Genomic DNA, 16,254 nt, shown 5'->3' on the forward strand with positions numbered 1-16,254 from the left:
TGGAGTTCCGCTGCATTGTGACAGTCAGAGTGCTATCTTCTTGGCAAAGAATCAGGTGTATCATGCTAGGACCAAACATATTGATGTGAGATTTCATAAGATCAGAGAGTTGGTAGCTTGTGGGCAGATACTATTGCAGAAGGTTCACACTTCAGAAAATGCAGCTGATATGTTAACCAAACTAGTTACCGTGGACAAGTTCAGGCATTGCCTGAGCTTGCTGAACATCCACTTATGTTGGACTATGGAGCGCCCCCAACCCAATGGCGGAAGATGGAGATTGATGATATTCGCCAAGGTGGAGATTGTTATGCAATGACTCATATCTCTAGATAACAACAATACAAGTTATGGGCTTTGGCTGATGTAAAGGGGTTGGGGTAGAGGATCATATATATTGATGTTATGTAAACCTATGAAACAAGGAGAAGAATAGTAAAACACTAATCTTTATTCTCTAATAATATATAGTGGTAGCCGCTCAACGCTCCCAGGGACGTAGGCACAATTGGCCGAACCTCGTTACCAAATCTCTTGTGTTATTCTCTTGTCTCTATACTTTTTACTATTTGATTGTTCGCTTGTTCCCAACAAGATGGGAAGAAGGTTAGTGGTGAGGGGTAATTTTTTGAAATGGAAATTATAAAACTATCATTATTACTAAATCCATTGCAATATGAATAGAAGGGTTAATTTATCCAAAAGTTTTAGTGCATAATGCTAACCTCCTCCAACTAACTGAAAATTCTCTTTACCTAGCTTAGCAAAACCCTTTATAACTATTAGATGGGTGTTGTATTTTTAGTGTTCAATATCAGAAATTCGAAACTTGGTTCAAAATGACTTCTATTCTAAATAACCCTGAAATGTGTGAGTTGACACCTTTTACTATGTAAGTAACTGAATTTGTGTTCCAGCTTCGAACTGGTAATGCTTTACTATTAGTTTTCACAAAGTTAATACTTATACCGCAACAATATGGAAGTGAGTAATAAAAAAATTCAAGGAACCATAATGACATCAGAACCATAACAGGTCAAATTCAACATAACAAGCTACTCACATAACTGAGTTCAGATGAAGCATTGCATCCTATAAAGGTAAGGTTTGACACTAAGTAGTAGGATCAGTAACAATTAGGGAAAAAATGTGAATAAGGTTTGAGGAAATACCACCAACATTCCCCTCAACCAAAAATTCCCAAACAACTTAAGGCTTATGATGATAATGAACCCTTAGATTTGATATTTCAGAAAAAAGCAGTACTTCTATTCGATTTTACTACATTCCCATTGACTACTGATGCACTAAGTTGATACAAATGGATCTACCACAATCACCAATTTTGCACTTGGGATGATTTTACTTTGGCCTTGTGAACAAGATTTATGCCTTCATCGTAAGAGAACCATGGAGTAGCCTTTTTTATATTGTTAGGATCAGGAGTCAAATAGTAACTTAAAATTCTATTTGAATCTGTCCAATTTCTTTCAAATCTTCATTGAAAATGCGACCATTATCATATTTGATATTCTCTATGTTGTTCCCCTCCTTCCCTTATGATGTTTTCCTGTGGGAAAAAAACTCTGTATCGGTTTCCATAATGCTCCAAATCTTTGGCGTCACATAATAACACCACATTAGGATAATGTTATCATAGGCTCAACTTCTATTATAGTTGTGAAAAAAGACTTTATTGACAATACATAAATGCGGTGAATGATGAACTTTTTACGTTTGAAGAACAATAATAGTTTTTTGCATGGCTTTAAAAGCTTGGATTTAAAGTCACCTAATGCTTTTGATTTCATGTCTAATAATAAGAGAGGAGTGTTGCTGAAGTAAATAGAGTTGGATAGTGGCTTTGTTGCTTTTGGTAATTGTTTGTTGAAACAAAGGTTGTTGTCATTATAACTAAGTACAGAGAGATTCTGATATTAGTTAAAGAGGGGAAAAGTATATTGATGCATATGAACATATGAATATGACTTATGATAAATGATTATGATGTCTTTCAATTTACCTATGAATGTATTACCATACATTATATGCGTTGAGACTTGAGAGAAGTTGTCATTAGCTATACTAATCACTTTTGATTTGATAAAGCATTTTATTTTATATCCATTTTTCTTCCACTTATATGTAGGAGTGTATATGCAGAAGCTCAATTTAAATTATAGTATAATTCAGCATTATTCTATGATTTGAAGGATAATATAAATACAGAAGTATAATATAGAAGAATTGTGTAAATAATATGATAGATTATATTTTTGGTATACTCTTATAGGAATGTTTAGCTTTTATACCAATGGGTTGATCAATTAGGTGTGATATTACCCGACGTAGTAGTGTCGGTGACTAAAAGAAATTTATGCTTTGTCTTCACTATTGACTTCCCCCTTATTTTGTACTAATATGTTATATTCAAGTGAGAGTAGGAAAGATATGTGAAAAAACAAAGAAAATACAATGAAATAATACTTATATTCTTATTAGTTAGATTGAGATTTTAGTTTTCCGTTATATCTATGCACAAAATGTCACTTAAAGTTTGAGTTTTGCCCCCTCAAAGAGAAAAAATTTATCACAATATAAATGCATGACAAGAAAATAAAATAAAAAATTATTATTTGGTACATGATTGAAAAAACATTTTTGCTGGTACCAACTTATATTGGACCTAAAATAGTAGGACAAGTTACAACCCATGACCAAAGTAATATTTCAATAGAAGCTGAACTTGATGCACTCCCCACCAAAATAAAAAGAACATGATTCTCTTAATTTTCATTATAAAACTCACAACAAGAATATAAGAAATCGAATCTAATACTTCGAAAGATGGTTATGACAGCACTAGTCATGTGGGGGATTATGGATTGAAAAGGGAAAAAAGAACCATCATTCTTAAACCCAATAATTATGGAATAAATGAATAAGCACCACACTATCAATGGGTCTCAACTATTTGGTGAACTCATGATTAGTTGTTCAAGGTCAAATACATGATACACTAGATAGAGTTAGACAGAGCGTGGAGAACCAGATCATGAATTTCAACCCTTCAATTGCCAGCAAAAATGTTGGCACTAAGAGCAGTCCAGACAAAACAAAGAAAAAAATCTGTATAAGCATTGAATTGGGTAGGAAGTTCGCTTACATTAATTTTATGATTCGGTATAACTGGTATGATCGTTCTGATATATAGTATATATAAAATAAATGAAAGAATTATGTAATTATTAGATAGTAATATTAATGAATTGTAATATCTTGTAGACACTGAAAAGACATGTTTCTAGATACCTAGAATAGCATGCAATAAATTTTGTCAGATGAGATTTTCCATGTCAAATTCATATTCATACAAATGATCTAAAAAATTGTCACATTGGCAATTTAATTATACTGATATAACTGTATCCAAAGTAATACCGTAGTTAATTTTTAACCTATCCATTATGACTCAATCTGAAATTCATCTAGAACATTCATTTTGCACTCCTACGGATTATAAATTCATATAGTAATTTTGACTCTTCTTAGGATTCTATGCATTAGAGTTGTAAAGAACTAGATTGTCCTTTTTCACTAAAGATATTAAGCTTCCAAGTTCCAAATATCCTTTTTATGGGTATCTCTGTAAAAATAATTTTAATTTATTCTACAATATCCTCCTACAAATCCAATGCTTACTAATAAAGAAGGTATTTACGTAATACCTTTTTTAATTAGTAATATGAGAATTTGTAGATGATCCTATAAGAGGATATAAAAGCTCTTTGCAGAATGATGGATACTCTGTGCCAACTATTAAGGAAAGTTTCTTGCACAATTATATACACTTGTTACAATGATTTTGATAAATTAGATGAGCATGAACATAGAAAACTAATAATGTTGTAGTATAAACAGGAAGAGCTTTGTGCATGTTTGCTTGTAGCAATGATGAGAAAAAATAATTTGGTGGACAAACTTGGTCCCCTTGCTTTCATGCTAGAGGAACTTTTGTTGTGGACCATCAACTTTAACTTTTTTTGTTATAAACCAAGTTTATGGCTTTATACATCTTCCATTTCAGCTCTTATGAATTTTGACAAATCTGAGGTATCAGAATAGAGAAACACTGAAACTGGGAGAGCAAGGGTGTAGTTTGAGACCTATCTCTGATGGGAAACAAGTTCAAATTGTCAGATATGATTCCAAATGCATGGTTTTACAAGCTCAAAGATATGAACAAATCGAGGAAGAGAAATGGTTCTCATGTTGTGAAGAACAAAGCAACTCGATCCTCGACAGATCGTCGGCTACGCGACTCAACCTCACCAACCACATCCCAAAGGTCTCTCCCAAGATATTCACATTATGTCCCCACTATACCAAGCAGAACAGGTAAGTTATATAACACACCTATTCACACCAATGACTTGGACATGCCATTCATTGATTCGCCGCGATGGTCATCTAAGAGAAAGTCTCCGAGAAAAACCATTTACAAGCCTTCTCCCAAAGTTGTACCTTCTTCTTTCAAACCTAGTTCCAGCTGTGATTCTATAAATCAATGGACTAAGACATGTCAAGTTCAGTCTCCAGTCTATGATGTCTCTTCCTTCGAAAGTTCTTCCGAATCTGATATCCATGAATATGTTTATTCTGAGTCTGAGTGTGATACCTTTTCTGTTCCTGACTTGCTTAATGGAATAGACTCTAATTGCAGCTGCAGAGTTAGCTCTTCCACTAATGACATCATCATCGACATGAAAAATGAATGCTTCACTGGAAATCCGGAAAATTTAGATGGGTTTGATACAATTTCAGAGTTAGGCCTTGCTCCAATACATACAAAGCCAGTGATGTTTGATGATAAGGGGGCTGAATCCGCTGAGTTGAGAAGTTCAAGTTCAACTGAATTGGATGTGATGCAACTTCGTCGCACTCTCCCTGTCAAGTTTAGCAAAGAGGAAAGCAGTAAAACTCATAGAAGGAGAAAAGGAAATCGAATAGCTCGAAAATCATCTGCTAATTCTACAGGCGTAAAACTTAGAGTCAATTCTCCGAAATTGGCAAGCAGGAAAATTCAAGCCTATGCAAGAACTGTGCCATCCAGTAGTTCTAGAAAAGTTTCCAGGAATACAAACTTCCCAGAAGGATATGCTGTTATTAAGTCTTCATTTGATCCACAGAGTGATTTCAAGGAGTCGATGGTGGAAATGATCGCGGAGAACAATATCCGGGCATCAAAGGATTTGGAGGACTTACTTGCCTGCTATCTTTCCCTTAATTCAAGTGAATACCATGATCTCATTGTTAAAGCATTTGAGAAAATTTGGTTTGACATGGCTCAACTGAAAATGTGAAGATCTTAGATTACCCCATGCATGTTTATAGTATAGTCTTGTAACTAGTACCACTCAGTGGATCAACTTATGTTCTGAATTATCAGAATTCCAAATAGGGTATCCATATATAAAGAATGTTCTCAAATTGACTCTGAAATATGCAGTAGATAGAAACATGGAATTTTGTGTCATGAATAAATTCATCTTATTAAATATCTAAATTGTGACCTAAAAAGTTTCAGATGCTTGTCATGAACTCAACCAAATGATCAAGTTTATACGCGAACCGACAAGAATGGGATGCCTGAATTAGTATAAAAATGAAACACAAAGTCAAAGGTTTTGCAATTATGAAATGCAATGTAACAACTTCAATTGGAGAACCAGGTAATTATACAGTTTGTGTTGCTGACATATCAAGAATTAGGCCATTGGGCATTTTCAAGGAAATAAAGTCAGCTACATTTTCAATCAGACCTTTGGACACAGTAGAAGGCACTATGCAACATTGCCATGATGTTTGCAACATTGCATTTCAGGTCATGTGAAAGCATCTTGAATGAAAAGGCCTACTCATATGTAGCTCTCTTTTGTAGCTACTTACTAATAATCTTCAATGATGTGATGAAAATGTGGTAGACCTTTGCAAAAACCTATGACAATTATTCAGATTGGTAGTATAGATAAATGTTTGTTAGTCAACTTTGTAGTAAAAATATTGTAATGAAGACAATAATTTTTCATAAATCTTGGCAAGTACAGGTAGCTCCCTCTACCCTCTATTAAAAAAGGTGACCAGCCTTACCCATGCAAGCAGCTATAAGAGGAAAGGTTGTTTTCAAGATTTGATCTCGTAGCCTAATAATCATTAATCAACAACCTTACTATTGTGCCAAAGTTATAGGATTACCAGACTCAAATGTACTGGTTGAATGGTAAGAAAAATATGTGGGGCATTAAGTTAAATTAGCATTTCAATCATCACAAGTTGATAAGTAATCGTATCATACCATCATAAAAGGTGGAGAAATAGCCATATAGGTATGTCAATATAAAATATAATATTCTCATAAAAAAGCATACTTCCACTTGTACGAACAAGTTCCAAAAATCATCATGCCACAGAGATCCCATATTATTAAGCTTCACTGTCAAGGGATAATAAGCATTACAATTTTATTCGAATTTGCATATCTACAATTATAGCCTAAAATGTAACGCATGCTACACCTAAGAAATTAGAGAAACACCAGTGGATGTGCTCCACATCTTTCATAATAAGGATTGATTAGTCATAAATGGGTTTGAAAATCTCATTTTACTAACCACTCATGATGCATCAAATTATCAAAATGATCAAACATAGGATGCTATTTTGAATTCAAATTTGATTATTTGATTGCCTCTTCATATAGCTGCCATGATGTTCAGATTATAGTGCAACTTAGAATCTTGCAACTCTACCCAGGAAACACTAGGTACATGTGCACCCCTAGTTTTAGCAACTATCACATCTAACACATTAATAATTGAATTTTTTTTTTATAGTATCAAGGTTACCCATCACTATCTGGGTAAAAAATTAATCTATTTCAGGTTAGATAACTTTCTCTGTCTACAAATATTATTGATTGCTATGGAAAAAAATCATGTCACCATAACTGCCCACAAGTCATTTTATTTGAACAAGAAGTTTAGAATATTATATGGAACAAAAATATATGCAGAATTTTATAAATTGTCAGTTTATTAAATGAATGGTGGATGATGTATTGACTAGATATAGATATTTATATTCGCGATGCATAAATATTACACTCATATTATTTTTATATTGGATGTATTTATCTTTATCTCTTACCTACTTTTTTATATTAATTGTATATACACATTAAAAAAATACAGACAAAAAGCAAAGATAAATCATATTTTGATGTTTACAAAATAAATTCCAAAAATGCACACAAACGATCTTCAATATGATTTGCAGTGTATATAATCATATTCAACATCTACCAATTCTCTACATGGTCTTAAAATGAGAAAGCCACTAGTAAAATCAACCACTATCACCATGCACACTTAACTTCTCATCTACAAAATATAAATAGTGGAGCATGTTACTCCAGCATCCTCAAGGAGACTTGTTTCATCACCAAAAAGCATTATTTATTTTTCAACACACACTCTATGCACATTATTTTCGTTCACTTGTGCCTAACACACTAATAGTGCCACTATTTTTAAGTATCTTAGTGGCCAACTTTTAAGGTTAGCAGTTCCTTCAAATCATTCCTTGGAAATCTGAAGGCTGTGCATTTCATATCTTTACTTTCCAATGTTCAGACACTAATTTCTAAATATTTTCATCTCTTAAGTTGTTCTCCCTTGCCACTCTTGAAGTGAGTTTTTTTGTGGAATCATCATATGGTGCCTGATATCCAATATTTTCCACAGAACCAACTGTCTTGAATAACCGTCTTTTGTGAACCTCTTCGACCAGCGATCGGTGTAATAGTTGGCTCCTAAGATCAATCAATGACTTGTTCCTTGTCATTCTGTGATTGTCTATCACATTCTTACTTTTATTGGTAGAAGTTGTTTGTGATCTTACTAGAACTTTACATTGGTTGCAATTGCTTAAGTCTTCATTAGGTGAAAATCTCGTACACTTGTGACTTTTAATGATGGGTACTTTATCTTTTCCGATAGAAGATACATTGTACTCCTGGTCATCGATGGAATAATAATTCAAGTTGGAATATGTCCCTTGTGAAGAACATCTTGAACTAGCATCATCAAGCAAATCATCTGCAACAATAGATTGTCATGTTACTGTAAGAGACTAAGAAATAAAATAGTTAAACCACCATTACCCCTCTCCTACTACATGATTATATAGTAAAATTGTATTAGATTTTTATCATGGATTTAATCCTTAAAAAAACGGTTGCTTAGTGTACGAGGCCCCCACTTAGTAAAGTTTGCGGAGGGTAGATATATGCAGCCTTGTTCTGCAAGTGGGGAGGTTGTTTCTAGGAATTGAACTCGTGAGTTTATGGTCACTAAGCAACAACTTTTTCGTTTCCTTATTCGCCAATATTATTTGTAGGATTTTATAATATCTATCTACAATACCAATTGCAGTAGGAGGGAGTTAGGGAGACAAAGAACACATACCATGGGGCCAATAATTTCCACTTACTAAACCTGTTATTGATTCTTGAGATGATGAACAAGACGAGAATGATCGAAAATGATGATGAGGTCCTTCATCGTCATCAACTTGATAACTAAATGTATGACATGCATCTGAACAGTTACTTTCCCTCCTCTGTGGTAGTAGAGCAGATATCTCTCCTTCAATCATATTTGCAATTTCAAAAGGCTCCCAATCAGAAATTTCCAACTCCTTTACCATCTCCATTGCAACATCAATGGGGGTGTCAGTGAAAATTTCAAAGGGAAAAAATACATTCCTAACAGAACCTGCATAAAAATGCAGCAGAGAGAATTATTGTTACTTCAGTTTGAAGGCTAGAATGTGTGTTAACTATAAGGCTATAGTCAAGTGAATATTTTGTAGTGAAATTGCAAGGATCATGTAGTTAGTATCTTCAAGAAAATGCAAAGAAAAGTTTCCAAAAAATGAACCAACTAGATATGGTGCATTAAGATAAGATGATATACCATCCTTATCAGGAATTTGCACTTTGAGAAAGATAGCATCATCTTCAGGATTCAGCTTCCCTATTATTTTCATTTCAGTCCTAGTTAAATCATCACTCAAGTGAAGTTTTCCCATCTCAATGTTATTCAAAAGTGGCTTTTGAATTCCAAACTTCGCTGTTAATGATGTTTCATCCGACATAAGAAAAGGATCAAGCAACAAATCTTTTGCTGATGGTCTTTGTGATGCAGGTCCTAGGCACTTTCCAATAAACTTCCGTGCTTCCATATCTTCAATCCGGAAAAACGCCATTGGTAGCTTACCCTAAACATGAAAAACGTTTGTAAGTAAAACTCCAGATGTAATGACTCATATACACGAGGATTTGAATTTACCGATGTTACTTTCTTGTAAATCTGTGCTGGGTTAGTACATTCACTATATGGATAATCAGATGTAAACATTTCCAATACACACATGCCAAATGAGTACACATCAACAAGTTCATTGTATTCTTCCTCATATAATTCTGGCGCCATGAATTCCGGTGTGCCTAGCACAAAGGATGAAATTTAATTGACGATAAACAATAGCAGTGTCTTAATACCTGCAACACTCAATGGTAGCAAAGTACCTATAACACTGTGGGCTGGCTGAGAACCACGGAGAATTGCAGCTAGTCCTAGGTCACCAATTTTCACTTGTCCAAGATGGCCATTGACAAATATATTATCACATTTGAGGTCCCTATGGATTACTGGTGGATCATGCTCATGTAAATAAACAAGACCTTGTAAGATTTGTCGAGACCAGCTTTTTATCGCTTTTATGCTAACTTGCTTATATTTCTTTCGGTATCTGCACAAATTACCAATAATTTCATTAAGCATATAACAAACCAGAAAGTTGAAATAAACTTTCATGCTTATGACTGTGCACTAAATATGAATAGTTAAAGGTTCAAATAGAGTCACTCATATCAACCAAAATTCATGTGATGACTGTTGGTCGATCCTAAATTGATAAGGGACACTTTTTTCTTTGAAGATCATCACGGTTCTTCAATGACTAATTATGTTAATCGTGCATACATATCATGTAAAGATAAGAAGAAATCAAGTAATTATTGACATAGCCTTATTTGCTTGCCATGAAATTCCATATTCCTGTCATGGAGAGTTTAATGTGTAATATTCCATATCCAAATGTTCATTGACATCATAATACTGGAACAATAAAATGCTAGGATCAAATGTAAAAAGGCGAGTGATTTAAAGTTCGAGAAATAGACATGTCGTATTCCCATCCTTAAGGAACAATATAATGAGACTCAAGTATTTGCCTAATTCATAGTTGGAAAAGAAAATTACTCTCTAAGGGATCCTGATGTGAACATTTCTGTAACAAAGTTGAAGGCCTTGTTATCAACATCAATCCAAGAGGTATAGAATCGGATGATGGAGTGATGCTTGAGGCTGCTGAGGAGATGAACCTCTGAGTAAAGTCGCTGCAAATCGTCCGGTGTGCGAAGCGCCTCATTGAATTTAACCTGGTTCCATGCTACCTCTATTCCAAGGACCTCATCAATTGCTTTGTACACTGTCTTCATTGCCCCTTTTCCAAGAACATCTCCAAACTAATCACAGAGAACAAATAACATGTAAGAGGTAAAATGTCTCAACCATTCACATCTGATAATACATGTAAATTAGAACAACGTTTTATGTGGCAATTAATCATTAGCAACATGTTAAGCCAAACAATACATGTTGTTAACCAAAGATTTCTCTGTCTTCAATATGTGTACAAATTCTGGTGTGTGAACATCATTATCCTTTCTAAAAATACTGTTTTCTCTCTATCTTAATAAATCTACAATGAAAATAGGACCTACCTCATTCTATTTGCAATAATAATAATAATTGACAGAAAAAGAGGTATGAAAAACATATCCCTTCCAAAACAATATACACGTGAGACGAAACAACAAACTATTTCCCTCCAACACCTAACATGAATAATATTCCAAATAAATATAACACGGCGTGAGCCTAGTGGTGTAAGGCACTGCTAGAACCCAAACGACCAAAAACTCAATGGTTTGATTCTTCAGTGTCACACTTGTTCGGAGGAGCAGCCACGAATCCCGAAAGGGATTAGTTCCTTACCGAAAAATGTGAAGAGATACCTTTGGTAGTAGCAGAAAAATATAACAAATGCTACAAGTAAGTGAGGGGGAAAACAGGGGGAAACAGAGAGAAAGATGGGATTTAGAACTTACCCTGCCATAACGACCAGTTGGGTCAGTTTCCACATAACCATGTTCTACCTTGCAATCTTCTTTGTTCTCTTTCATTGAATACATGTCTAATTCTTAGTTACTTATTTGCAGCAACTTAATAATCACCTTCTATGCTTGTATTTTTTTTCTTCGGGGAAGAAAGAGCAGAGAAGAAGAAGAAGAAGAAAAAACAGAAACAATTTTCTATGTTACTATCCAAGATGGTATGATGCTAAATCCGAGATTTTCCTTCATGGTTAACGTAAGAGAACAGCCAAAAAAATAGCCAAAAAAGTGTGGAATAGTTAATACTTTGCATTATTGTACCCATTTTCTTCAGAAGCGTGCATGTTAAGTGGTGGTGGTTATAGTCTTCCTCAACAATCATTTGAATTTTTCTTTTTCTCTGTCTTGTTCTATTTGAAAACGGAAAAGGTTACAGGATTTGACAAGACAAGGAATAAGAGGATACTGTTTGACTAGGAAGGTGACACGTTCCTGCCAATACCCTTTTATGGTTCAGGGAATTTGCATAGGGTTGGATCCTTCCGATACTGGAGAGTCCATTACTGGAGATAGATTCCATTCCACCACTCGAGAGTCCAGTATTAAGCCTAGATAAAGGATTGAGGGTAGGGTTAGTTTGGGAAGTTCACAATGTTGGATGCTGTAGATAAGGGCACGGAACTTGAAGAATCTGTGGACATGTTTCGTTGTGTTCATTTGTGGGTAAACACAACAAAACAGAACGTGGCTAAGTTAGTGCGACATTATAAGAGAGAAGCGGAAATAAAACACATAGGAAGCAGAATAAGGTTGGAAGATGAAGTGAAAAAAATCAACTTTAGGGGTGTGAAAATTTGGTGTCCTTAATAGGCAAAGTTAAAATTCAGTTTATTGCTTAAGTGGAAATAACCATGCAGCATTCGAAGCAATAAGGTTGGTGTTTTTGGGGTATGTTTGTTGTATATTAATGATGATAATGATACGTATATAGTATATGCATACAAGTAAAAAAAAAAAAGCGTGAATGGTGATATCAGCTTAGGTTGGTAGTGGAACACATGTTGTGACTTTGTGAGTTACTTGGAAGCATTGAAATTTGATGAGCATGTAATTGTGTCACGTACAACGTACTGGAGAGTGGGTCTGTGAGTAGACAAAGACAAATTTGATGGCTCAGCGCTCTCCAATGAGTAGCATGTTTTCCATTTATGAGAGAGAAGTGATCTTTGTACACATGATTGGTTTTAGGATAAAAGTATTATTGTAAGTGTGAATAAAAGAATATAATTGTCTTTTTATATTGCTTTTTGTTGTACTGCATTTCCCTCTTCAATACTGGAGATGAGTCTAACTCTTCTCCAATATATTTCTATTTTGTTGTATTATCTTAAGGAATAAAGTATCAATTCGTACCATAAAATAACTTATCTCTTTAAATTTACTCAGTATTTGGCATTTGTTTTATTTTTTTTATAATAAAATTTAAAATTAAACCTTCTTGGAAAAGAGAAATAAGACCCATATTAAAAACTGAATGGATTTAATGAGATAAATTACATCTTGATATGAGGAGATATTTTATTTTTTTATCTTAATTACATAAAATATGAAATATATTTTTCTTTTTAAGTATTCATTAAACTTTATTTATTGGTAAAATTATTCCTTATATAAATCTATTTTTAAATTACTAGTGGGTTAATAAGGAAATCACTTCAATCAATAATGTAACAGTGCTAGTCAGCATTGACAGTCGGAAGAAATCGTCATCAAACTATGAAATCGATTGAGAAGAATATGATAATTAAATTTCAGATTTAAAAGTTAACAATGATAATAAAATTAAATAATAATGAGGTAATAGTCAAATTTAAAACAAAAAAGCATGACTTAGAATTTGCTAGTAATATTAATTTAAAATAAGTCATAATGCTTACTTAGTAGACATAACGTTTAAAATATTTGTATAGATTTTCCCCTTTAACTTTAATTGATTTTTTCAACATATACAAATGTTATGTTATCATATTGTTTTTTATTAACTTACCTCACAACGATAGCTACCATATCAACAAGGTGTTGATAAATGATTCATCTACTTTCTTAAGCATGTTCAAAGTAAGGGAACATGTTTGTTGCACACTAAAAAACTACCCTAAAATGTTAACATATTTTTTTATAAACCAATATAATGAAGAGTAATTACAAATTTTGGTTCCTCATAGTTTTTTCAACCTTATCAAGTTAGTCCTAATTAATTTAAATTATTAATTATATGTTATTCATTTCATTCATACCTGTCAATTAACGTTAACGGTTTGGTCTATGTGAACCTTTAACTACTGAGTCGATCATATGTTTTCATCCACATGGTTGACACAATTTTTTTCCAATTCTTTAATGAAAACGATATTATTTTATTTTTTCGATTTTTTAACAAAAAAACCTTTTATGGAAAGATGTTGTTTTGGATTTAATCTCTCACCAACCCTTCCTCCCTCCACCTTCCCTTGCCCCGCCCAACCCAAGTATTCATTTGAGACTAAAACGCATATAATTATTATGCTAATAGCATAGAATCCCCTAAGCTGGCTAAGCAGAGGTGCAGTGCCGACAAAAAAAGACACAATATTCAGAATGTTGGTAGCATATTTGGGACCAAAGCCAACCATGCAAACACTAACACATGCACATGATTCGACTTCCAGTTTTAGTTAGTTGACTTGCTCATTCACCCACTAGGAATATGTTGGCCCAATGGGGGGACCTTGCAAATAAAAATATGTGGTGAGATGTGGAGAATTGCATAATGAACACTCTGAATTATGAAGGTAAAGCAATTAGAATTACAAAATGATTATGCACTGACTGGTTGTGGTTTTAACAATTAATTTGGCATGTGTTTTAGAGTCTGATTGGTTCTATTATTTTTGTTATAAATGATGAAAGCTAAGAATCGAATTGTGGTAATAAAAAATAGAGCTCAGATGTGCCAATTTTCACCCAAAGGATGTTGGCCCAATGGGGGGACCTTGCAAATAAAAATATGTGGTGAGATGTGGAGAATTGCATAATGAACACTCTGAATTATGAAGGTAAAGCAATTAGAATTACAAAATGATTATGCACTGACTGGTTGTGGTTTTAACAATTAATTTGGCATGTGTTTTAGAGTCTGATTGGTTCTATTATTTTTGTTATAAATGATGAAAGCTAAGAATCGAATTGTGGTAATAAAAAATAGAGCTCAGATGTGCCAATTTTCACCCAAAGGGGCTAAGTGATAGACCCAGCCATCACAACAGACACAAGAGTCATCACAGCTCTGAGTATGCACCAGCCGGGAATCGAACCCGGGTCTGTACCGTGGCAGGGTACTATTCTACCACTAGACCACTGGTGCTTGGATGTTCTTAGATTAAGATAGTTATTTGTATGCGTGAAAATAAAAGACACCTAATAGTTTAGTACCAAAACACCTGATAGTTGTTAACTTATTATTAGTACCCGATAGTGCCAAACTCTATCATCCTTTTTCTTGAACATACCTTACATGATTAAATCATCTTGGACAAAACTCTCTTATCCTTTTTCTCACTTAGTATTGCTTCCACACTCGTTTAAACCCAATTTTATACGAATCAAATATGTTAACTCACTTCATGCATCATAGCTTTATGATTGGCAAAAACACAATAAATTTAATTGATAATTAAAACAACATAGTTTCTTAACTAACCAACAATATTCGGTACATGAAATATTCAGGATGAACTTGGTACATTTTTATTCGCCTTTTCATCTTAGTTGGGGCAGTGCTCAGTTACTCAGGCAGAATTGTGGGAGATTCTCCTTGTTCTTGGTATGCTTCATCAGTGGGGATTCCAGAAGGTTTGTGTTGACTGTCTCAGCTTGCAGCATCCAAATGTTGGGTTATGGACTTATGGTTGCCCAAGGCACCATCTATGTGCTATGCTGGTTAACCAAATCCCTTCTATCATCTCTACATGTCATAGTGTGTCTTGTACCCATATTTTCCGAGAAGCCAACAGTATAGCTGATGAGCTTGCGAAGCATGGTTTAAAGCTAAATAAGTGTTTTTATGTCGTGTCGTTGATTTTGCACCCAGTTTTTATTTTGTTAAGTTGTTACTGAAAATGCATGTACTGTTTATCGTAGAGGTCTGTAGGTGTTTTCTGTGTCTTTGAGCTGTTGAGCTCTCCTTACGCCATCAAAAACAACGTAATGGCCATAAAAAACAACGTAATTATGCTAACGGGGCCAGATTCATTAAATTCACAACTCAGTGTTGCATATAAAACATGGCTCTTAAGTTAATGTGTGTATCCCAAGGACAATGATCTATTATCCCAAACCAATAAAAACATGTCACATTAATTAAAAAAAATCAAATATTCATTATAATTTTCCTTCATTATCATTAGTTTAGTTTAGAACATAATGTTTATCCACAGCCTCTCATTCGAAGCATATCTACGCAATGAAGCCTTCATCACTTACGAGTACCAAGGTCATGCAACGGCAACTGACATGTGTATCCATTCAAATGAGATATCTAATGCTTTTGGTTTTACGGTTAAACTTAAACTACAAACAGGGGGATAAACTCAACTACAGTAACATCCTCTGATACAACTTTATTAAACCCAGACGATTGATCAACCCAGTCTGCATACTGGTTTAATGATTTAACTAGCGAGTCACACATTAATCCGCATTCCGGTTAATATATATTATTAATGATATAAATATACATCAGACATATAATGGAAAAAACAGGATAAAAATTGAAAATCGAACAAGACAATAATATTTTAGTTTGCACATTTTACACAACTAGATGTGGCCTAATGGTAGACAACCTAATCAAGCAAGGAAGTGATTATTGGATCAATCCCCCATGCCATCAATTTTAGTGGAATTGAATGAAT

At 34.0% G+C, this 16,254-nt stretch overlaps 2 protein-coding genes and 1 non-coding gene across 4 annotated transcripts; 1 reads left to right on the forward strand and 2 right to left on the reverse strand.

Moving 5' to 3' along the window:
- On the forward strand, positions 3,760–5,536 carry LOC109339335 (transcription repressor OFP2-like). The gene has a single exon (XM_019576752.1). The coding sequence runs from the start codon at positions 4,176–4,178 to the stop codon at positions 5,361–5,363; it is 1,188 nt and encodes a 395-aa protein (XP_019432297.1). The 5' UTR covers positions 3,760–4,175; the 3' UTR covers positions 5,364–5,536.
- LOC109339340 (probable serine/threonine-protein kinase WNK4) lies at positions 7,299–11,858 on the reverse strand. Of its 2 annotated transcripts, XM_019576767.1 has the most exons (8): positions 11,297–11,858; positions 10,386–10,651; positions 9,650–9,873; positions 9,411–9,568; positions 9,036–9,339; positions 8,526–8,834; positions 8,080–8,156; positions 7,299–8,046 (listed from the first exon to the last, which is right to left on the reverse strand). In XM_019576767.1, exons 1-8 carry the CDS (start codon positions 11,378–11,380, stop codon positions 7,702–7,704), a joined length of 1,767 nt encoding a protein of 588 aa, XP_019432312.1. In that variant the 5' UTR covers positions 11,381–11,858; the 3' UTR covers positions 7,299–7,701. The 2 variants fall into 2 exon arrangements, with proteins under 2 accessions (XP_019432312.1, XP_019432306.1); XM_019576761.1 differs by having other exon boundaries at positions 7,299–8,156; positions 11,297–11,857.
- TRNAG-GCC lies at positions 14,635–14,705 on the reverse strand. Its single transcript has one exon. It is a non-coding gene; the product is annotated as a tRNA-Gly (tRNA).

Source organism: Lupinus angustifolius, chromosome LG02 (genome assembly GCF_001865875.1).
Source record: "Lupinus angustifolius cultivar Tanjil chromosome LG02, LupAngTanjil_v1.0, whole genome shotgun sequence".
Lineage (NCBI taxonomy): Eukaryota > Viridiplantae > Streptophyta > Magnoliopsida > Fabales > Fabaceae > Lupinus > Lupinus angustifolius.